Genomic DNA, 16,802 nt, shown 5'->3' on the forward strand with positions numbered 1-16,802 from the left:
AGTTAACCTAAAGCATGGTTTGCAAAGCCACTTCAAACTACAGTTTTGGATTCCAGTTTGCTGTCCAGCCATGGTCTGTCAACTTGGACATTATGCCAAGCCATAGTTAAACTACAGGAACCATGCCGTGGAGCTGAATTCAGCCAGAGCCATAAAGCTGTTGTCCCTAAACATTCAAAATCACAATGGTGTCTCTCAGAATCACGATATAGGGGTGCATAATACGTTTGAAGCTCTTCTGAGTTTTGAGAATAAGGTGTTTACCTGGAGCATAGCTGTCAAGTTCTGCCTTTTTTTAAAGGGAAATTCCCTTATGTTAAATAGCCTTCCTCGTGAGAAAAGGGAAAACTTGACAGCTATGCTCAGGAGGCTGAATATTGGAGGGGAAATTGAGTTATTTCCTCCTCTGACTGTTCCGCAACTAGAAAAAACAAATTTCAAAGTGAAAAAATCAACTTGCTTAGTTTAGACAAACCTGTTAGTATGCCCCTGTATGAGGACTGGATCGCAGGACTTGCCTGTCGCAGTCCTCATCTTGTGCATATCACTCATCTCACCGTATGCAAGATAGGAACAATCAGGAGGTATTTTCTCGGCTCCATTTTGTCACTCGCTCAGGGGCAATTGCCTTCTCAGAGCGTGTTTTAGCCTGCTGCATGAAGGAGAGTGTAAGGACTTGTTCTGTAACCATTCCCGCCCTTTCATCTCTTTTACCAAAGCTTCTGCTTCTCCATAGAGAGAAAACCTGAGTTGGGTTTGCTCACCATCTGCAGGGATTGGACATTTTAAAACAACAGCACGTGTTCTTTCTTTGAGAACTTGCCCCATGTCTTCATGTCTTTCTGCTGTGAATCACCCCTCCATACCTCAGCATGAAAAACGGCATTATACGGAGAGTGATTATGGGTGTATCTACTCCAAAATGTTGCAGAACAGTCAAGAATGCTTGGCCTTGATTCATGTATTCCCCCCCCCCCCGATGTCTAAGATTGAAGCAGTTTTGCCCAGGACCGGATTATTGCCCAAACTAACAAGGCCAAAGCCTTAGGGCAGGCACCCCCAAACTGCGGCCCTCCAAATGTTTTGGCCTACAACTCCCATGATCCCTAGCTAACAGGACCAGTGGTCGGGGATGATGGGAATTGTAGTCCAAAACATCTGGAGGGCCAAAGTTTGGGGATGCCTGCCTTAGAGCTGGATATTTGGATAAATATGGTGCTGTTTTTAATGGTTTATGCTGGTGCTGGGGAGAGGAGAGCATTTCACAAGTGGGGGGCCACCACAGAAAAGGCCCGTTCTCGTGTTGCCACCCTCCGGACATCTCGTAGAGGAGGCACGTGAAGAAGGGCCTCAGATGACGATCACAGGGTCCAGGTCAGTTCATATGAGGAGAGGTGGTCCTTGGGTTATCACGATCCTAAGCTGTTAAAAGCTTTATAGGTCAAAACCAGCACTTTGAATTTGGCCCAGAAACTAATTAGCAGCCAGTGCAGTCGGGCCAGGATCGGTGCAGTATGCTCAAACCGTCTTGCCCCGGAGAGCAGCCTAGCCGCCAAATTCTGCACCAGCTGGAGTTTCCAAACTGTCTTCAGAGGTTATTCTTTCGGAGTGACTTAGGTTATGTTTTCTGTGAAGTTCCATTGGGCATAACAGAACTAAACGGGCTCAGCCCCCATCGTTCAGCCCGTGCACTGAGGCCCAGCTCCAAGGGCCTTCTGGAGGTTTGATCATTGCGAGAAGTGAAGCTACAGGGAAGCAGGCGGAGGGCCTTCTCGGTAGTGGCGCCAACCCTGTGGAACACCTCCCAAATGTCAAAGAGATAAACAACTATTTGACTTTTAGGAGACATCCGAAGGGAAGTTTTTAATGTTTGATGTTTTATTGTGTGTTTAATATTTTGCTGGGAGCCACCCAGAGTGGCTGGGGCAACCCAGTCAGATCGGGGGCATATACATAATAAAATTATTATTATTATTACACACCAATCTCTTGAAATCAAAACCACTTGTGTTTTCAGTGTTCCTAAAGCCTTAGCTTTGCACAGAGCAGCTACAAATCCCCACTTTCACACTGATGTTGGAGACAGGGACCCCGTTGCAGAAATAGTATGGGGTATTTGAGACACACACACCCTTGCCCTGTGCCCTGAACCATTACTCTACTGGTTGGGACACAGGGAAAGATAGCGATGTGGTCTTGCCCCATTCAGCACCAGCCCCATGTCTCCTTATAAAGTGCAATAGTTCTCCTCTGAGCTCCCAGAAGTCAGAGTGGGACAGAAACATCCGTCAAAAAAAGAGAGAAAAGGGTTAAGTACTGTACCAAGGGTAAGAGGGGTGTGGGAGGATATCTGGGAATGGTTGGCCTTGAAGCTAAAATCTTTTTAAGTTGCCAGGCCAGCTGCTTATGCATCTCTTTGCCACAGGGTTGTTTGAGCTTTGCTGCTGGTCCTTTAGCACAAAGAAAGGCGTTTGCATCTGAATAATGCCAGGAGCTGAAAGCTTTTGATTTTGCCTCTCTGTTCCTGCTGTGCTCTTAATTTCAATTTCATTTCCTCTTCTATTTGGGGGCACCTGTTTTCTCTTTCCCCATAAATATTCTAGGGTGGCAGCATTTAAATAAACCCAATGCTGCCCTGAACCTCTAATAGTTATTCAGAGCAGGGGTAGGCAGACTTCTAGAACCCCGGAATCTGCAAGGCAAAAGACTTGGAATTGAAAAACAGTGAACAGGATACCTGTGCTGAGCACCGCAGTACTTCAAGGACGGCTTGTCTTCATATGAACCAACCCGGACCCTGGGATGATCATCTGAGGCCCTTCTTTGTGTGCCTCCTCCATGAGAGGTCTGGAGGGTGGCAACACAAGAACGGGGCCTTTTCTGTGGTGGCTCCCCATTTGTGGGATGCTCTCCCCAGGGAGGCTCGCCTGGAGCCTCCATTGTATATCTTTAGGTGCCAGGTGGAAACATTCCTCTTCAACCAGGCCTTTGATTCTATGGCCTTTTAAATGTGTTTGTAGGAGGAGAGTTATTGTCTTTCTTTTGTTTTATTACGTATTTTGTGTTCGCATTTTGTGTTTTCATGTTGTGAACTGCCCCGTGACCTCTGGATGTAGGGCGGTATAGATTTTTTGCTTATTACATATACAAAATGCATTAAACAGATAATAAATGACTCTGAGCACTTTCTCAGTCTAGGAAATGGCTTTTTTGTACCGGAGCTAAACTTAGTTCGCAAACCTTTCACATAAACTTCTGCTTGCTTACTGGCTTCCTTTTTCTCCCCCACTTCAGCCACTTAATTTACACGGAAAAAGGCACTTTGTGGTTGCCATTGTAAAACAATCATAATCCCTTGCAGCTCCTGGGCCAGAGTTTAATTTTGTTTTAATTTAATTCAGACAGGCTTTCGATGGCCAGAGAGATAGATGAGAGGGCACTGGCTTAGCGGTCGGCATGTTGTGATGTTACATTGACAAAATCTGCCCTGGGACCTGGTGGGTTGTCAATCGGAGAACTAATAAAGGCATTTGGGCAGGTGCAGTTTATCTACATAATGGTTGACCTGGGCGGCCCAATCAACTCCCAGGAAACTGGTGGACCACGTGTTCTGCGTAATATCTACCAGCGGGCATTAACAAAACGGCAGTGTTGTGTTCCATGGCAATGCACAGGTTTTGGATGTAAAAAGCCTTTGGTTCAATCCCTGATAACCTCCAGGTAGGACTGGGAGAGACTTCCTGCCGGAAACCCACTGCCTCACATTGTAGACAGCACTGAACTAGATGGCTCAAGAGTATAGGTTTCCCTAGGAATGCATCTATGAAAGAACTACAGAGCCCTTAGACGGCACCTGTCAGGGACTGGCTGGACGCAGAGGGATGGTGGGAAGAACCAGGTGGGGAAACCCCAAGGGAAGAAGGCGCAGAGTGGTGGTGGGATGATGGTGAGGGATCAGAGGGAGAAGACTGGGAAAAGGAGGTGTCAGAAGCTGAAGAGATAACAAACAGGGGAGTCTGTGGCAGAGAGAAGTCCAGAATTAGAGGCAGAAGCTGAAGCAAGAGAGGAGGGAGGTCAAGAGGCAGAGAGGAGTCAGAGAGGAATGCCCCTCCTGCTGAGACAAGCTCTCCTCCTCTCTTGTCTCCCAGAACCAGAAGTGGCATGAAGAGAGCGGAGGATAAATTAGCACCACGAAGGCGCAGTCTAGCTCAGGATTGTCTCACTAACAGGCACTTGCTTTCTAGAGTTTTAGGCAAGGGACGTTCTGACCCTTACCTGGAGATTCCCAGGATTGAACCTGGGGCCTTATGCATGCAAGACACATGTCGTACCCCTGAGCTACGCTACGCCACTCCCCCCCAGAAGGATTGCAGATTGTCGGAAGTGTTTCACACAAGGGATATTTTCCCTGCAATGCAAACATTCACCCCACCATCACCCTTAGTAAGCAAGCTTTCCTTGCAAAATCTTAAGCAGCTGAGTGTAACAACAACAAAAAGAAAAGGTGTGTGTGTTGTACCCCAGAGACAGTGACGCCTCTGCCACCCCATTTGCAACCCTGGACATGCTTCTGCCTTCCCCTGGGCATTGTATCCATCCAGCATCCTTTAGACCTTGCAATCCCTCCCTGTCTCTGGGCCTTGTGCCTGCCTGCTCTGCAGTCCGAATAAGTTCCTTCCTTCCCTCCTTCCCAGAGAGTCTTTTACAGAGGAGCTTATCATAGCCCTGTCATCGCCTCTAACTTTGGGTATCCTTGGGGATGTGGGGTGGGGGTGGGGCCTCCTCCGTTCCTCCGTCTGCCTTGGTTTTAGATGTTACGTGAAGACGAGGAGCCTTCTGTCTATGCACCAGTGTTTATGAATCAATCTCTTTTTCTTTCCTGGGTTTTCCCAGCTGGTTCCCTGGCGCTCAGCAGTTTCTGGGCATTCTGCCTTGCCAGAACCCCCTCCCTCCCTCTCCATTACCCGGCTGGAAGATGAAAGCTGGCTCTCCCCCCCCCCTCATTTGGAGGGGCTTATCCTGGAACAAAGCCCTCAGCGCCAGCCTGGAATCCCAAGCAGCTGCCGGCTTGCTTCCTTGTGGGCCCTTTCATATCGCCAATTTCTCTCTCTCCCCTTTCACACACCCCCAATGCTAGATAACTGCTTTATTCTTCTCTCCTCTTCTCTCTCTCTCTCTCTCTCTCTCTCTCTCTCTCTCTCCCCCCCCCCGCCCCATACCAGCTCCTACCAGCAATTCTTAATCAAGATTGCCTTAAGTGTAGCTAAAGGCATATAATATAGGGAAAAGGGGCATGCTTGTCCTGTTTTGAGTGCATGAGAAATGCACAACATACAAAATGTAATAGAGAAAGCTCTCTCTCTCTGTGTTAGGTGTGTGTTAGATGTTAACACATAACGCTAAACTGTGGTTAACAGTGTTATGATGAAAAGACCCATTGCTCAGTTCAGATGATCCCCTAACCATGATTTGGAGGACTGGGGATAAACCATGGGCTCACATACTCTCCCTTCCCTTCTTCTGTGCAGCTTCACTTCCCCGTTTCCTGTTTGGAGCTAACCATAGTTTGCCATGGCAACCATAGTTCAGCAAACTATGGTTAGCTCCTGCTCTCCACCGTGCTGTTGTTTCTCTGCAAATTGGAAAGATGCAGTTTTGGCTCTGTGTGCGTTTGTGTGTATGTGCAGGAGTGCAAAAACCCAGTGTAGGCTTGCAGATTGTTGAGTTGCGTATGAAAGGAGGAAAGGTGGTATATCCGGAAGGGTATCGATCATATAATTGTAGACTTGTAAGAGACCCCGAGGGTCCTTTAGTCCAACTCCCTGCAATGCAGGAATCTCATCTATAGCATCCATGACAAACGGCCACCCGTCCTCTGCTTAAAAACCTCAAAGGAAAGTCTGTATAATAAAAATAGTTCTATTTGGAGGGGTATTAATTAGTACACACATACCAGCTACAAACCTATGTAGCATGGGAGGATTGGGTACAATTGGCAGGGTCTCCTTAGACCCCACTTTACCAACTTTATTCTAGTAGTAAAACCGGAAGTTGCAGCAGCATACCTCTGGGACTTTAAACTTAGAATTTGAAATTTCTCCACAGGGTGTTGCAAAGGATGTGGCTTCTGGACCAGAAGCATTAGGCGGTCTTCTGGTGGCCAGTGAGTGGAGAATAAAAGGATTGCGTTTTCCACTTAAAGTCAAGCCGCCCTGGCCCTTATCTGCTTCTAAGACACGGCGGCAGAGAGAGAGAGAGAGAGAGAACCAGCCATGGATATTTTTAGAAAGGCTGAGGAAAGAGGAGCCGGGCATTCGGTGGTCCTGCTTTGCAGCTTAGAAACTTTCGAGGGCAAACTTCCCTTTGGAACAATCTCTCTCAACAGCAGCGGGGAAAACCGATGTTAGAAAACATTTGATGAGTACTGCGGGGACCTGATCGTTTTCAACAGTTGTGGAGACCCTCAGCATGGCCCTCCTGCCCCTCAGGGCAGGACTTTGGAGTGAATGTCAAGCACCTTACTCTGCTGAACGCAGCATGTCTGCCTTTCCACATATTTGCAATTCCCAGAGTTGCTTGGGAAGAGAGGTGGATGGTTAAATTACCATGGGAAGCGTAGCTCTGGGAGGGGAATAGGGGGGTCTCCTAACAACTCTCAGTGCTCTTAACAAACTACAATTCCCAGGATCCTTGGGTGGAGGCTAGGGCCACATTCATGGCGTACACTAAAATTTTATTTTATTTCTTTATTACATTTATATGCCATCTTTATCTTCCAAAGATCTCAAGATTGTGTACTTGTTTCTCCCCATTCCATTTAATCCTCACAACAACCCTGTCGTAAATCTCGCTCCCCATATTTCTGCAGCCACTTGCATGGATTTTTTTTTAAAAGCATGGAAGCCCTCCAGAGAAGTTGCCAGCATTTTTAGTGGAAATCTGTTCTAATGTACATACATGTACACAGCTTTGATAAATGTACAGTCGTACTTTGGAAGCCGAACACCTTGGCTCCCAAACAAATTGGCTCCCGAACGATAGAAACCCGGAAGTGAGTGTTCCGGTCTTTGAACGATTTTTGGAAGCCAAACGTCTGGCGCAGCTTCCGCAGCTTCCGATTGGCTGCAGGACGCTCCTGCAGCCAATTGGAAGCCGCGCTTTGGTTTTCGAATGGTTCCGGGAGTCGAACGCATTCTGTTCAAAAACAAAGGTACCACTGTACACATTTGCGCAAGTGGTTTTCCTTAGGACTTTGTACACTTCGGTTGCTTGGAGAACTGCACCGCAAAATTCAGAGAAGTGCAAATTTTGAAGGAATAATGTTACGAGAAGTGCGGATTTGGGGAATTTCTGATTTAAGATCAACATCAAATTTCTCCTTTCAAAATGGCCACTGGTGATGACAGGGGCAAGGAGAGAATCTGCTGAGGGCATTTTGTCCAAGACCAATTTCAATCACACACACACACACACACACACGGGACCTCACATGTTGTGAGAATCATAATTCTATATGGAACACATTTAACACCTTTCAAATCAAGGCATTTAGAGGCGAGAGAGATGAATTGCATTCTCTTCAGAGGCCGTTTTACTTCCCATTGGGAATGTTACCCATTGTGATAAAAGATGAGCTGCCAGTTTCAGTGTTTCTCCTCCTTCTGTTGCCATGGATGGGGCAGAGGAAAGGGCCGCTGTTTACAAAAAAACAATAACAGCGCAGGGAAGGGGGGATGACCGGTTTGCTGAAAAGATAGGCTGGCGAAAGCTGCTGCTGTAACATAATAGATAAGAGCAAGTGCTGTGAGCCAGGAAGTACATGGTTCAGATTTCATCTCTGCTCTGAATTTATTAGATAGCTTTGGGCAAATAACCAACCAACCCCACCCCACCCCACACACGGCTTTTTCCCCCTCCTCAGCCTCAACCTTTGCAATATGAGAATAACTGCCTATCTTGCAGGATTTCTCCAGTGAGGCCTGAGAGGAAGCACTTTAAAAAACACTTTGTGAGAGCTGCATGAATCCTAACAAATAAAAAAGTTGCTTTTATTTGTTCTTTAAAATGATGGGCGAGAGCCGTAGCTCAGGGGCAGAGCACTGCCAATTTCTTGTCGAAGGCCCATGGTTCAATTTCTGGCATCTCCAAGTTGGGCCTTGTCCGAAGGCCTGGAGACCTGCTGCCGGTCAGTGTAGGCAGCACTGAGGTAGATGGAGCATTGGTCTGACTTGGTTTAAGGCAGCTTCCCATGGATTTAAACCACAGGGTGAACTGCGAACATAAGGAAAGCCTGCTGGGTCAAGCCTGCGGCCCATCTAGTCCACCATCCTGTTCTCACAGCGGTTGCCAGAAACAGAAACAGGCAAGCAGAAGAGCACTTTCCCCCCATGTATAGTTTCCAGAAATTAGTATTCAGAAGTATTGTTGCCTCTGACCGTGGAGGAAGAGCATAGCCATCATGGGAAGAATAATAGAATTCTAGAGTTGGAAGGGACCCTGGGGGGGTCATCTAGTCCAACCCCCTGCAACGCAGGGATATGCAGCTGTCCCGTACGGGGATCGAACCCGCAACCTTGGCATCGTCGGCACCACGCTCTAACCAACTGAGCTATCAACAGGCTTATCCTCCGTTAAGTTGTCCAATCCTCTTTTAAGACCGTTATGTGGCCACAATAAAAGTACGTCTTTATGACTGTGACATCCAAAAATGTGCCGTTTCTTGCTGTAACTAATTTTGGTGGTTAACGTTTTTGGGAAATTGAGTCTGTAACCAATGTGCCCCTTTCCCTCTGTCCAGCATTTTGTGTGTGTATGCGTGTGTGAGAAAGAGAGAGAGAGAAAGCACTTTGGCTGCATCCTCATGAAAAAATGGTGGGCAGCACTGAGCACTTTGTAAGGATTACAGTGAAGGAGCTCTTGACAGCAACACAGCCGTTAAGATAGAGGTCAGCAACTGACGGCCCCCAAGCTGAATCTGGTCCCCCTTGAAGGAAGCCCAAAAGTTGCCAGCTTGGAGGCAAAAATATGGGATATGGAAGACCCATTGACGGTGAATATGGGGCTTGCTTGGGCAGGTGGGCCTTGAGCCTATCCTTTTTGGGGAAACTTCTGACAAAATCTACTACAGAGCATGGCCTTAGGTTGTTTTCTGGTCAGTCCTGATCGCCATTCATTCTTTCTTTCTTTCTTTTTCTCCTCCCCTCAGCCCCAGAATGCCAGGCAGAGGTGCAAGTGTCCGTCCCGACTTCGTTGGAGGTCCAACTAGGCCACAAAGTGTCCATCTCCTGCACTCACACCACAGAAGGTCAAGATAGCTTGCCCGTGGTGGAGTGGTTCATTGTGAGTATGTGGGTCTTGGGAAGGCGGATAATGGCGGCTGGGGGTGTGGTGCTTTTAGACGCCCTTAGTAACCAGCCCTTTTGTCCTTGGCTGTGAAATCCCCCGCAGACGGACAAGAACGGGGAGCAGCGGCGTGTGGCCTACAGCGTTCAGGGTCAGCATGGGGTGGACCGAGGCACTGAGTACACGGACCGCGCCTCCATGGAAGCCAGCTACAGTTTGGTCATCAAAGCGGCCGAGGTGATCGACGAGAGAGCCTTCTCCTGCCAGGTGACAGCGGGCACTGCAGGGAGCGGAATGGGAGTGACGCAGCTCAAGGTGTACGGTGAGCTTCCTGCCATCGCTTCTCTCGCCATATGGACCACGAGGCGCTCCTGCCGCCATCTTGTCTCCTTGTCCTTCCCTCGTAAAGCTCTCTTTACGGCTTGTCTTTGTTTTCGCTGCCTGCCCAGAGGTTTTCTGGCTCCACCCTTGCTCCCCTTGGGCCGGCCCTACCGTTGAGGCAGTGTGAAACGGGTGCCTCAGGGTGCTGGTTTTGGCTGTCAAAGAAGGCTAGCAAACGACCAGCTACCTAAATTATTGCTGGTAGATTGGCAGGGAGGAGGAGAGGTGCTTGTAGGGTTTTCTGCCTCCAGGACCAAAATAATTTGGCCGCCCTCAGGCTTTGTGCATGAGAATTGTGGGCGGGTGGAGATTTATTGCTCTGCCTCAGGCAGCAAAATGTCTTGGACTGCAGATTCCACCTTCAGATCCCAACCTTGCCTTCAAACACACCGTTTTTGGGTTAACCCTTAGGCCTCCACAAGAACTGGCACAAAGCCTGAATAAGTCCCTGCGGTTGGGATTTAGATCCTTGGAGCCAGAGACCTCCCCCTCCCACCCTTAAGTTAGCCGTAAAAGCACCTTGTAAATCAGTAAAAATGAATCTTGCTCTTCTTGGCTAGGTTAGCCCTTAAAAGCACCGTGTGAATCAATCGATAGAAGAAAAACAAGCCTTTCGGCGCAACCCTTTTTGGCCAGATGGTTTTTTTTCATTCCGGGTGTCTCGGCCGTTTTCTGTTTTCTCCGTATTCCCATTGCCAAGCTCTGAAAGGCTCCTAAAGAGGAAGTTCTAGGCCCTGAGATGGCCCAGTATATTTCTGGTACCCGAAGCAGAACATCCCTAATGGTGGTGAAATATTTCATGCTATTATTATGATTGGCTTCTTAATGGTGCCCTCAGAGCTGCAGCCTGAGGTGTCCCTTCCTTGCCTTGCCTAATGATAAGGCCGGCCCTTTCTTGGCCTCTTCCTCCACATTAACCTGTGGATAAATTAGAACTAAGCCGGTGTTTTGTGCCGGTGTGGAGACAGGACATGCAGTGTTAAGATATTGTGAAACGCCTGCCTTGCATCAGTTCAACCTGTGTCAACCTGTTTCCTTATCTCCTTAGAAGGCCCCTGTTTTTTGTGTTCCTTTTCATTTCGTTTCACTTTTAATTTGTATACCGCCTTCCTATATTACTATATGCAAGGCAGTTTACAAGCTGAAGAAACTGCACCTTATAACAATCTGATCCGGTACAAATAAGTCACAATAGAAACATAACTTTAAAATAAACAACTTACGTCAAATAAAATAGTAACTCGTTAGAATATAATAGTACGCAATGAAATTAAATTATCAGCAGACGACAATCAAATAAGCAATTCAATTACTGTACTATAGTCAGTAAAAATTACAGCGAGTCACAACGCATAAAATACATGCAGAACCCTGAGGAAGGATCAAATCGAGAAACCAAGACAGACAACTTGAGCCTGGTTTTGTGGCAGCCTTGCCTTGCTTAACGCTGGTCCTGCTTAAGAAAGATATAATTTCTTAGAGATGAAATAGCATCATAGAACTGTGGAGCAGGAAGGGACCCGTAGGGTCATGTAGTCCAACCCCCTTTCAGTGCAGGAACCTCGATTATCAGAACACTGACGGAACATATTGTAGCATTGCAGGGAGATCACTCAGCCTTCCCAATCTGAATTGGCGAGAAATATCTTGTGCCCCCATCTCTTTGCTATCCTGATTGATCTCCTCCCATCTAGGACTATCTAGGACTTCTCATAACTCCCTGCAACCTAGTCCTCCTGGGCCAACCTCTTTCCCTCCAGCACCCAGATGCTTCTTCGCCCGATGATGCGTAATTCCTTCCCTTACGCAATCATTTCCCTGCCTGCAGCAAAACACCTGGAGACGCCACCTCTGCTCTTTTGCCAAAGGTGGCTTGCATCTCTCATCCTGCCTGTACTTTCCCCTAATGCTGGTGGGTCTTGTATGCTCCCAGCTTCCACGGTCGTGGTCTTTCAGTGGCCAGGTTCAGGTCAGCCTTTCTGACCTTGGGACAGCAAACGGCTGCTTGCAACAACATCCCCGTGGCTCTGTCATGCACCTGCAAACACAAATGAGACGGGCAGGGAGAAGCAGCTGTGTTTGTCTACACACCTTGCTAATAAACAGAGGCGCCCGATCATTTCCCCCTCTCTGATCGAGAGGAAGCAGTGGGGTTTGGTCCCGGAATCTAGCTCAGTGCTGGTTTGTTTTGGGGTCCCCTCCCCCCACCAACGGTGCTTATTGAATAAGATAACTTCTATTGTGTTTGTCCTTGAACCGCAGCAGCACCAAGCGAGATAACAAAATTTAAACCAGATAACAGAAACTCACACAAAAAAATTCAATACTCTCTATTTATAACCAGTAATTCATAAAGTTAATAATTAGGATTAGCAAAACGAAAACAGTCATACTGAAGCATGAAACATATTAAAACATATTCTTAAAAAAGAAAAAAACCCATTTGTGTAATGCAAAACTGATACAGTATCAAGGTATGTTGCTTGTGTTTTCAGATCTCCAAGGTACCTCCATACTTATTCCTATATAAAGCGGTCTTTATGGCAAAATAAGCAACTTTCCATACCACATACTGATTAGTGACTTGCAGCAGGAAACCCAGCTTCCTTTTCGCACCACAAATTCTGGGAAACCTGTTTACTGATGGGGGGGACGGACGGATGGACTGAATTTTGTTCCAAGACCAGGGCTCCTCGCTCGTTTTCCCAATTTCAATCTCTTCATTTCCCCTTGAATCTGGGGAATGAAGATGGGAGAAGGTTGGACTTCCTAGGAAGGAATTTCTGCTGCTTGGGTGCCACTGGTGAAAAGGCCCCGCCTTGCATAGTCACCCACTCAGGACCCATCCTCAAAGGAGAAGCTTAATAAACAGGGATGTACACGCAGAACATGGCAAGCCTTGTAAGTGAGCAGAGTAGTCAATAGCCCTACTTTGTCTGACCTCTACTGTCTCCTCAAACAGGTGCACCTGAAGCCCCAGAGGTCATACCTAACAGCAGGACCCTCTCTGTGACTGAGGAGGACGCCTCAGAGGTGAGATGCTGCTATCCTTTTCTTAAAGACAAAAATAAAACAAAACCCTGGAAGTGCCCAAAAGCCTGCACTGACTATGGTGCCATTGCATCAGACGGAGAGCACTCTGTACATGCTTAGAGGAATTCGCCCTTCTCCAGCCCCTCTCCTGGCGCTGGAGTGAAATGGCTCAAAGAGATAGATGAGGATGAGCTGGAAACAGCCTTGAGAGTGTTCTCTGCCCCGTAAGGGTTTGTGAGGGAGGTTTTTAAGACTTTCCCTTGAGTGTGTGGATCTAGCTTCCCTTCAAGTTGGAAGACCCCACAGTTCCATGGGAATTAAATATGGCATCAGTCTCAGATTTAAACTACTTGAACTCCATTTTGAGTTCCATTTAAAAAAAGAAAGAAAGCATCTTTCTAGCTCTGGTGCTTCAAAATGTGTGGGCTGTGCCTGGTGAATCTCAGGGGACACCACGGAATAAGTTTTCCAGTTGTCAGGAGTCAGGCTTCTCTGCCCTATATAGCTTTGTCTCTCCCCATAATCAGCAGAAAGAATAAATCATGCAAAACACTCACTGCGCTCGGCGGGAGATGGTGCTCCAGCCAACTACCATCTCCTCAGGAGGTCCTCTCCAAGTGACATAAAAAATTGGGCCTTCAGCCTTGCCAATGTTATCTTATCGGTGCCTATTGAATGCCTTACTTTTTCAACAAGACTTTTTAAAGTAGAGATTATTTTAACTCAGCCCATATCCGTGTTGCAGCTAAAACTTTTAATTTTTTTAAAAAATTGTTAATGGCTTTGGGATGTTTTATGGGAAGCGATTAACAGGAAGTTAGGAAAGGTTCAGAAACCAGCGTAATTTAGCGTTTCCTCTTTTTTTTTTTTTGTACAGCCCCGCTGGCAAGGTGGGAGGCTATGACTGTAAATAAGGCTAACTAACATCCCAGGTGGGAGAAGTCTCCTAAGGAGAGTGAGGGAGAGTGGTCATAGCAGGGCCACACCAGGGATTCACTGCCTTTCCTTCCTCTCCAGATTGCAACGTGCACCAGCAAAAATGCCAACCCGATGCCAACCATCAGCTGGTACAAAGATGGCCGCCCTCTGAATGCCTCCACAGAACGCAATAAGGGTAAGGAAGCTGTTTTCTCCTGTTGTCTTTTCCTTCGAGGACAATAGCTGTCTGAGAAAACATAGCCCCAACTGCCACTGCCGTTTTCGGTCTTACGTTCCTGACTGCCACTGAGCATCTTATGCCATCCTGAGGCTAATTTCGAATAAATGTAGACAAACAGGTGCTCTCTCTCATCTTTTCCTCAGGTTGCTCTGTGCTGCCTGTTGTTTAAATTTATTTCCCCACTCAAAATAGGCCTCTATTACTGCAGAACCTTAAAACCACCCATTAAAACAAAACTACCACCGTATAGCTGCTAAATCCTTAAACTGCGTGAAAGTTGCCATTTTATATACCGTGGTACCTCGGTTTTCGAACGTCTCTGTTGACAAACATTTTGGTTTTTGAACACGCCTCGTCAGTCGAACATGCCACGTGGCTTCTCCTGAGTGCAAATCCTGAGGCCTAGCTGTTGGCTATTGAGTTTTCAGTTTTCAGACGTTTCAGAACTCGAACGGTATTCCGGAACGGATTACGTACATTCGAAAACCGAGGTACCACTGTATTTCTTTCAAATCAACAAAATGATGCGTTGAAAAATATCCTTGTACTGGCCCGTTTCTGGAGTTCTCGCCTCCCCATGTGCCCCTTGGCCGGATAACCTCACTCTCTGCATCACCGCTATACCTGTTGTCCTCCCCAGAGCTGTATGTCGTGTCACGGACGGTGAAAGAGGCGTCAGGGCTGCTCTCCGTCTCCAGCACGCTGTACCTGCGGGTGAACAAATCTGACAAGGACTCCAGCTTCCTCTGCCACGTCAGCTACGCAATGCCGCACGGAAAAGTCGGCAGCGCAGAGTCGGACCCCTTCCATCTCACGTTGCACTGTAAGTTACATGGAAATGTTGGGAGCTTCTGTGGAGCATTCATCCTGTATGGTTTCGGGTGTGGTGGCCCTCAGTAAGCATTTTCCATTTTGACTGTGCTAATGTTATCATTCTTGCTTTATTAATTCCCTTCCAAACCACCGTTCCGAGGCGATTTGCACACGTTTGTGTCCCTGCCCAAGTTTTAAGTTTTAAGATCTACTTTGGAGGCCTGTCTTTGATCCTCAGCGAAGGCCCAGTGGATGGGTACAGGGCCTTTTTGGTGGTGGCCCGCAGACTGCAAAATGCCCTCCAGCAGCTGCCTGTCTGCCAGGTTTCCTCTTTGACCTGCTTTGAGAGGTACAGCCAGAAGGAGTTGGTGCCACCTGAAAGATAGCTCATTCAGGACTCTTAAGCTCAGGATTGTGGGTTCGAGCCCCACATTGGGTGAAAGATGCTGGAAGGTAGGCTAGAGATGACCCTAGGGGTCCCTTCTAATTCTATGATTCTATGAAGACACCCGCCTTTTGGTTTTGCTTTTAAAATTATATTTGTTGCAAGCTGCTCCGAGGTTCCTAGTCAAGTAGAGGGTGCAGGATTACAAATATTGTTTAGAATAAATCCATTCCGGCAGGTTTTTAATTTGTTTTAATCCTGGCTGAAGGCTTTAATGTATGACCTGAATGTTCCTGCTTCTAGGATCTTGCCAAGCATTGGTTCTAATTTTATTGTATTGTGGTCAGGTGTAGCTAGGTACTTAAAGGAATTGGTGCACAGTCCCATGGCTCAAATTCTCTCAGCCTAGCCAGCTTCACAGTTATAGGGATTAAAGGAGGAGGAGAACCATGTAAACTACCTTGATCATCTTGGAGAAAATGGTGGGGTTATAAATGCAAGAAATAAACAAATAAATACTGTGCAGCAGGCTTATGAGATCTTTGGAACGTGCACGAGAAACTCTTCCACAGACTGCAGAGATCTGTGATTAATAGTAGTAATAACAATAACAATAATAATACAGAAATAAATAGTCATGTGCTGTCAGTGTGACCCTCCTTCCTCTTCCCTCAGACTTCACAGAGAACGTGGAGTTTTCTGTAGATTCCCCAGAGGTCATCAAGGAAGGGGATGATATCGAGTTGCAATGCCAGGCGGACGGCTACCCTCCACCGGAGTACGTCTTTTACAAAATACAGGTACTGTTGACCATGATGCATCATCCATGCCCAACCTGTTCCTTCCTGGGGGGAGGCAGGGGGGGAGGGGTTTGAGGCGTTCTGCGTGTTTTGGTTTTAGCTGCTGATATGAGTTGGAAAATAAGGACATCCTTTCTGACAACAGTGGGCATGAAGTCACTTCTCCAGGCCTAAGGCTGGGTGGTGGTTGCCATTGCTGTTTCGCTCCAGACGAAACTGGCCTCCTGACCTTTTTTTGGGGGGGGGGGCTTCCCTTTTTACCTCCCTTGCAAATCCAGAGTGAAAACAGACAGGTAGACCTGGGGTCCCGCCCCAACGGAATCCTGAGCCTTCTGCACGTGACCAAGGCAGACGGTGGGACATACCGGTGCCAGGTGCTGGACTTTGACAGCCCCAGTAACGTAGAGCTGGAGAAGGATGTGACCATCTATGTCAACTGTGAGTGCCCCGTGGGCTGCTGGGGGAGGGGTCAACAGGGCCTCGTGCTGGGAGACAGGTTGGTGGGGGACGACGGCAGTGAAACCTGTTAGCAAAGTCACTTAAACAGCACAGAGTCCAGAGAGAAAAGTCATCCTGACAACACCTTAGAGAAGAAGCAAAAATGGCGTATAATTTGAGGAGAATGTGCATAGCAGGGAGATGTACAACCAAACATACAGAGGAGAAACTTCCTCCAAACTACACAGCCAACCAGAGCACTCGCTGCTTCACAGAAGATCGTGCCAATCTGTCTGGTTGCCAAGCAACACCTCTACATACGCACATGCCCTTCTTGGGTAGTTGACCGAGTATCACTGAGGATGGAATTAACCCCTTAAGTTACAAACTGATTGATCCCTGCTGTTGCACTTCCATCAAAACCCTGAGTATTGTCAGCCTTTCTCACTCT

The 16,802-nt window shown here is 47.4% G+C and overlaps 1 protein-coding gene across 1 annotated transcript in view; it reads left to right on the forward strand.

Annotated features, from left to right (window-relative positions):
• Positions 1-16,802, forward strand: part of BCAM (basal cell adhesion molecule (Lutheran blood group)) — a 51,513-nt gene that overhangs the window by 22,404 nt on the left and 12,307 nt on the right. The window contains exons 2-8 of the mRNA XM_035118038.2: positions 9,206-9,339; positions 9,448-9,664; positions 12,686-12,756; positions 13,774-13,870; positions 14,556-14,738; positions 15,789-15,913; positions 16,192-16,351. Of these exons, the coding sequence (XP_034973929.1) occupies positions 9,206-9,339; positions 9,448-9,664; positions 12,686-12,756; positions 13,774-13,870; positions 14,556-14,738; positions 15,789-15,913; positions 16,192-16,351 (987 nt within the window). The remainder of the gene's footprint in view (positions 1-9,205; positions 9,340-9,447; positions 9,665-12,685; positions 12,757-13,773; positions 13,871-14,555; positions 14,739-15,788; positions 15,914-16,191; positions 16,352-16,802) is intronic.

Source organism: Zootoca vivipara, chromosome 6 (assembly GCF_963506605.1).
Source record: "Zootoca vivipara chromosome 6, rZooViv1.1, whole genome shotgun sequence".
Taxonomy (NCBI): domain Eukaryota; kingdom Metazoa; phylum Chordata; class Lepidosauria; order Squamata; family Lacertidae; genus Zootoca; species Zootoca vivipara.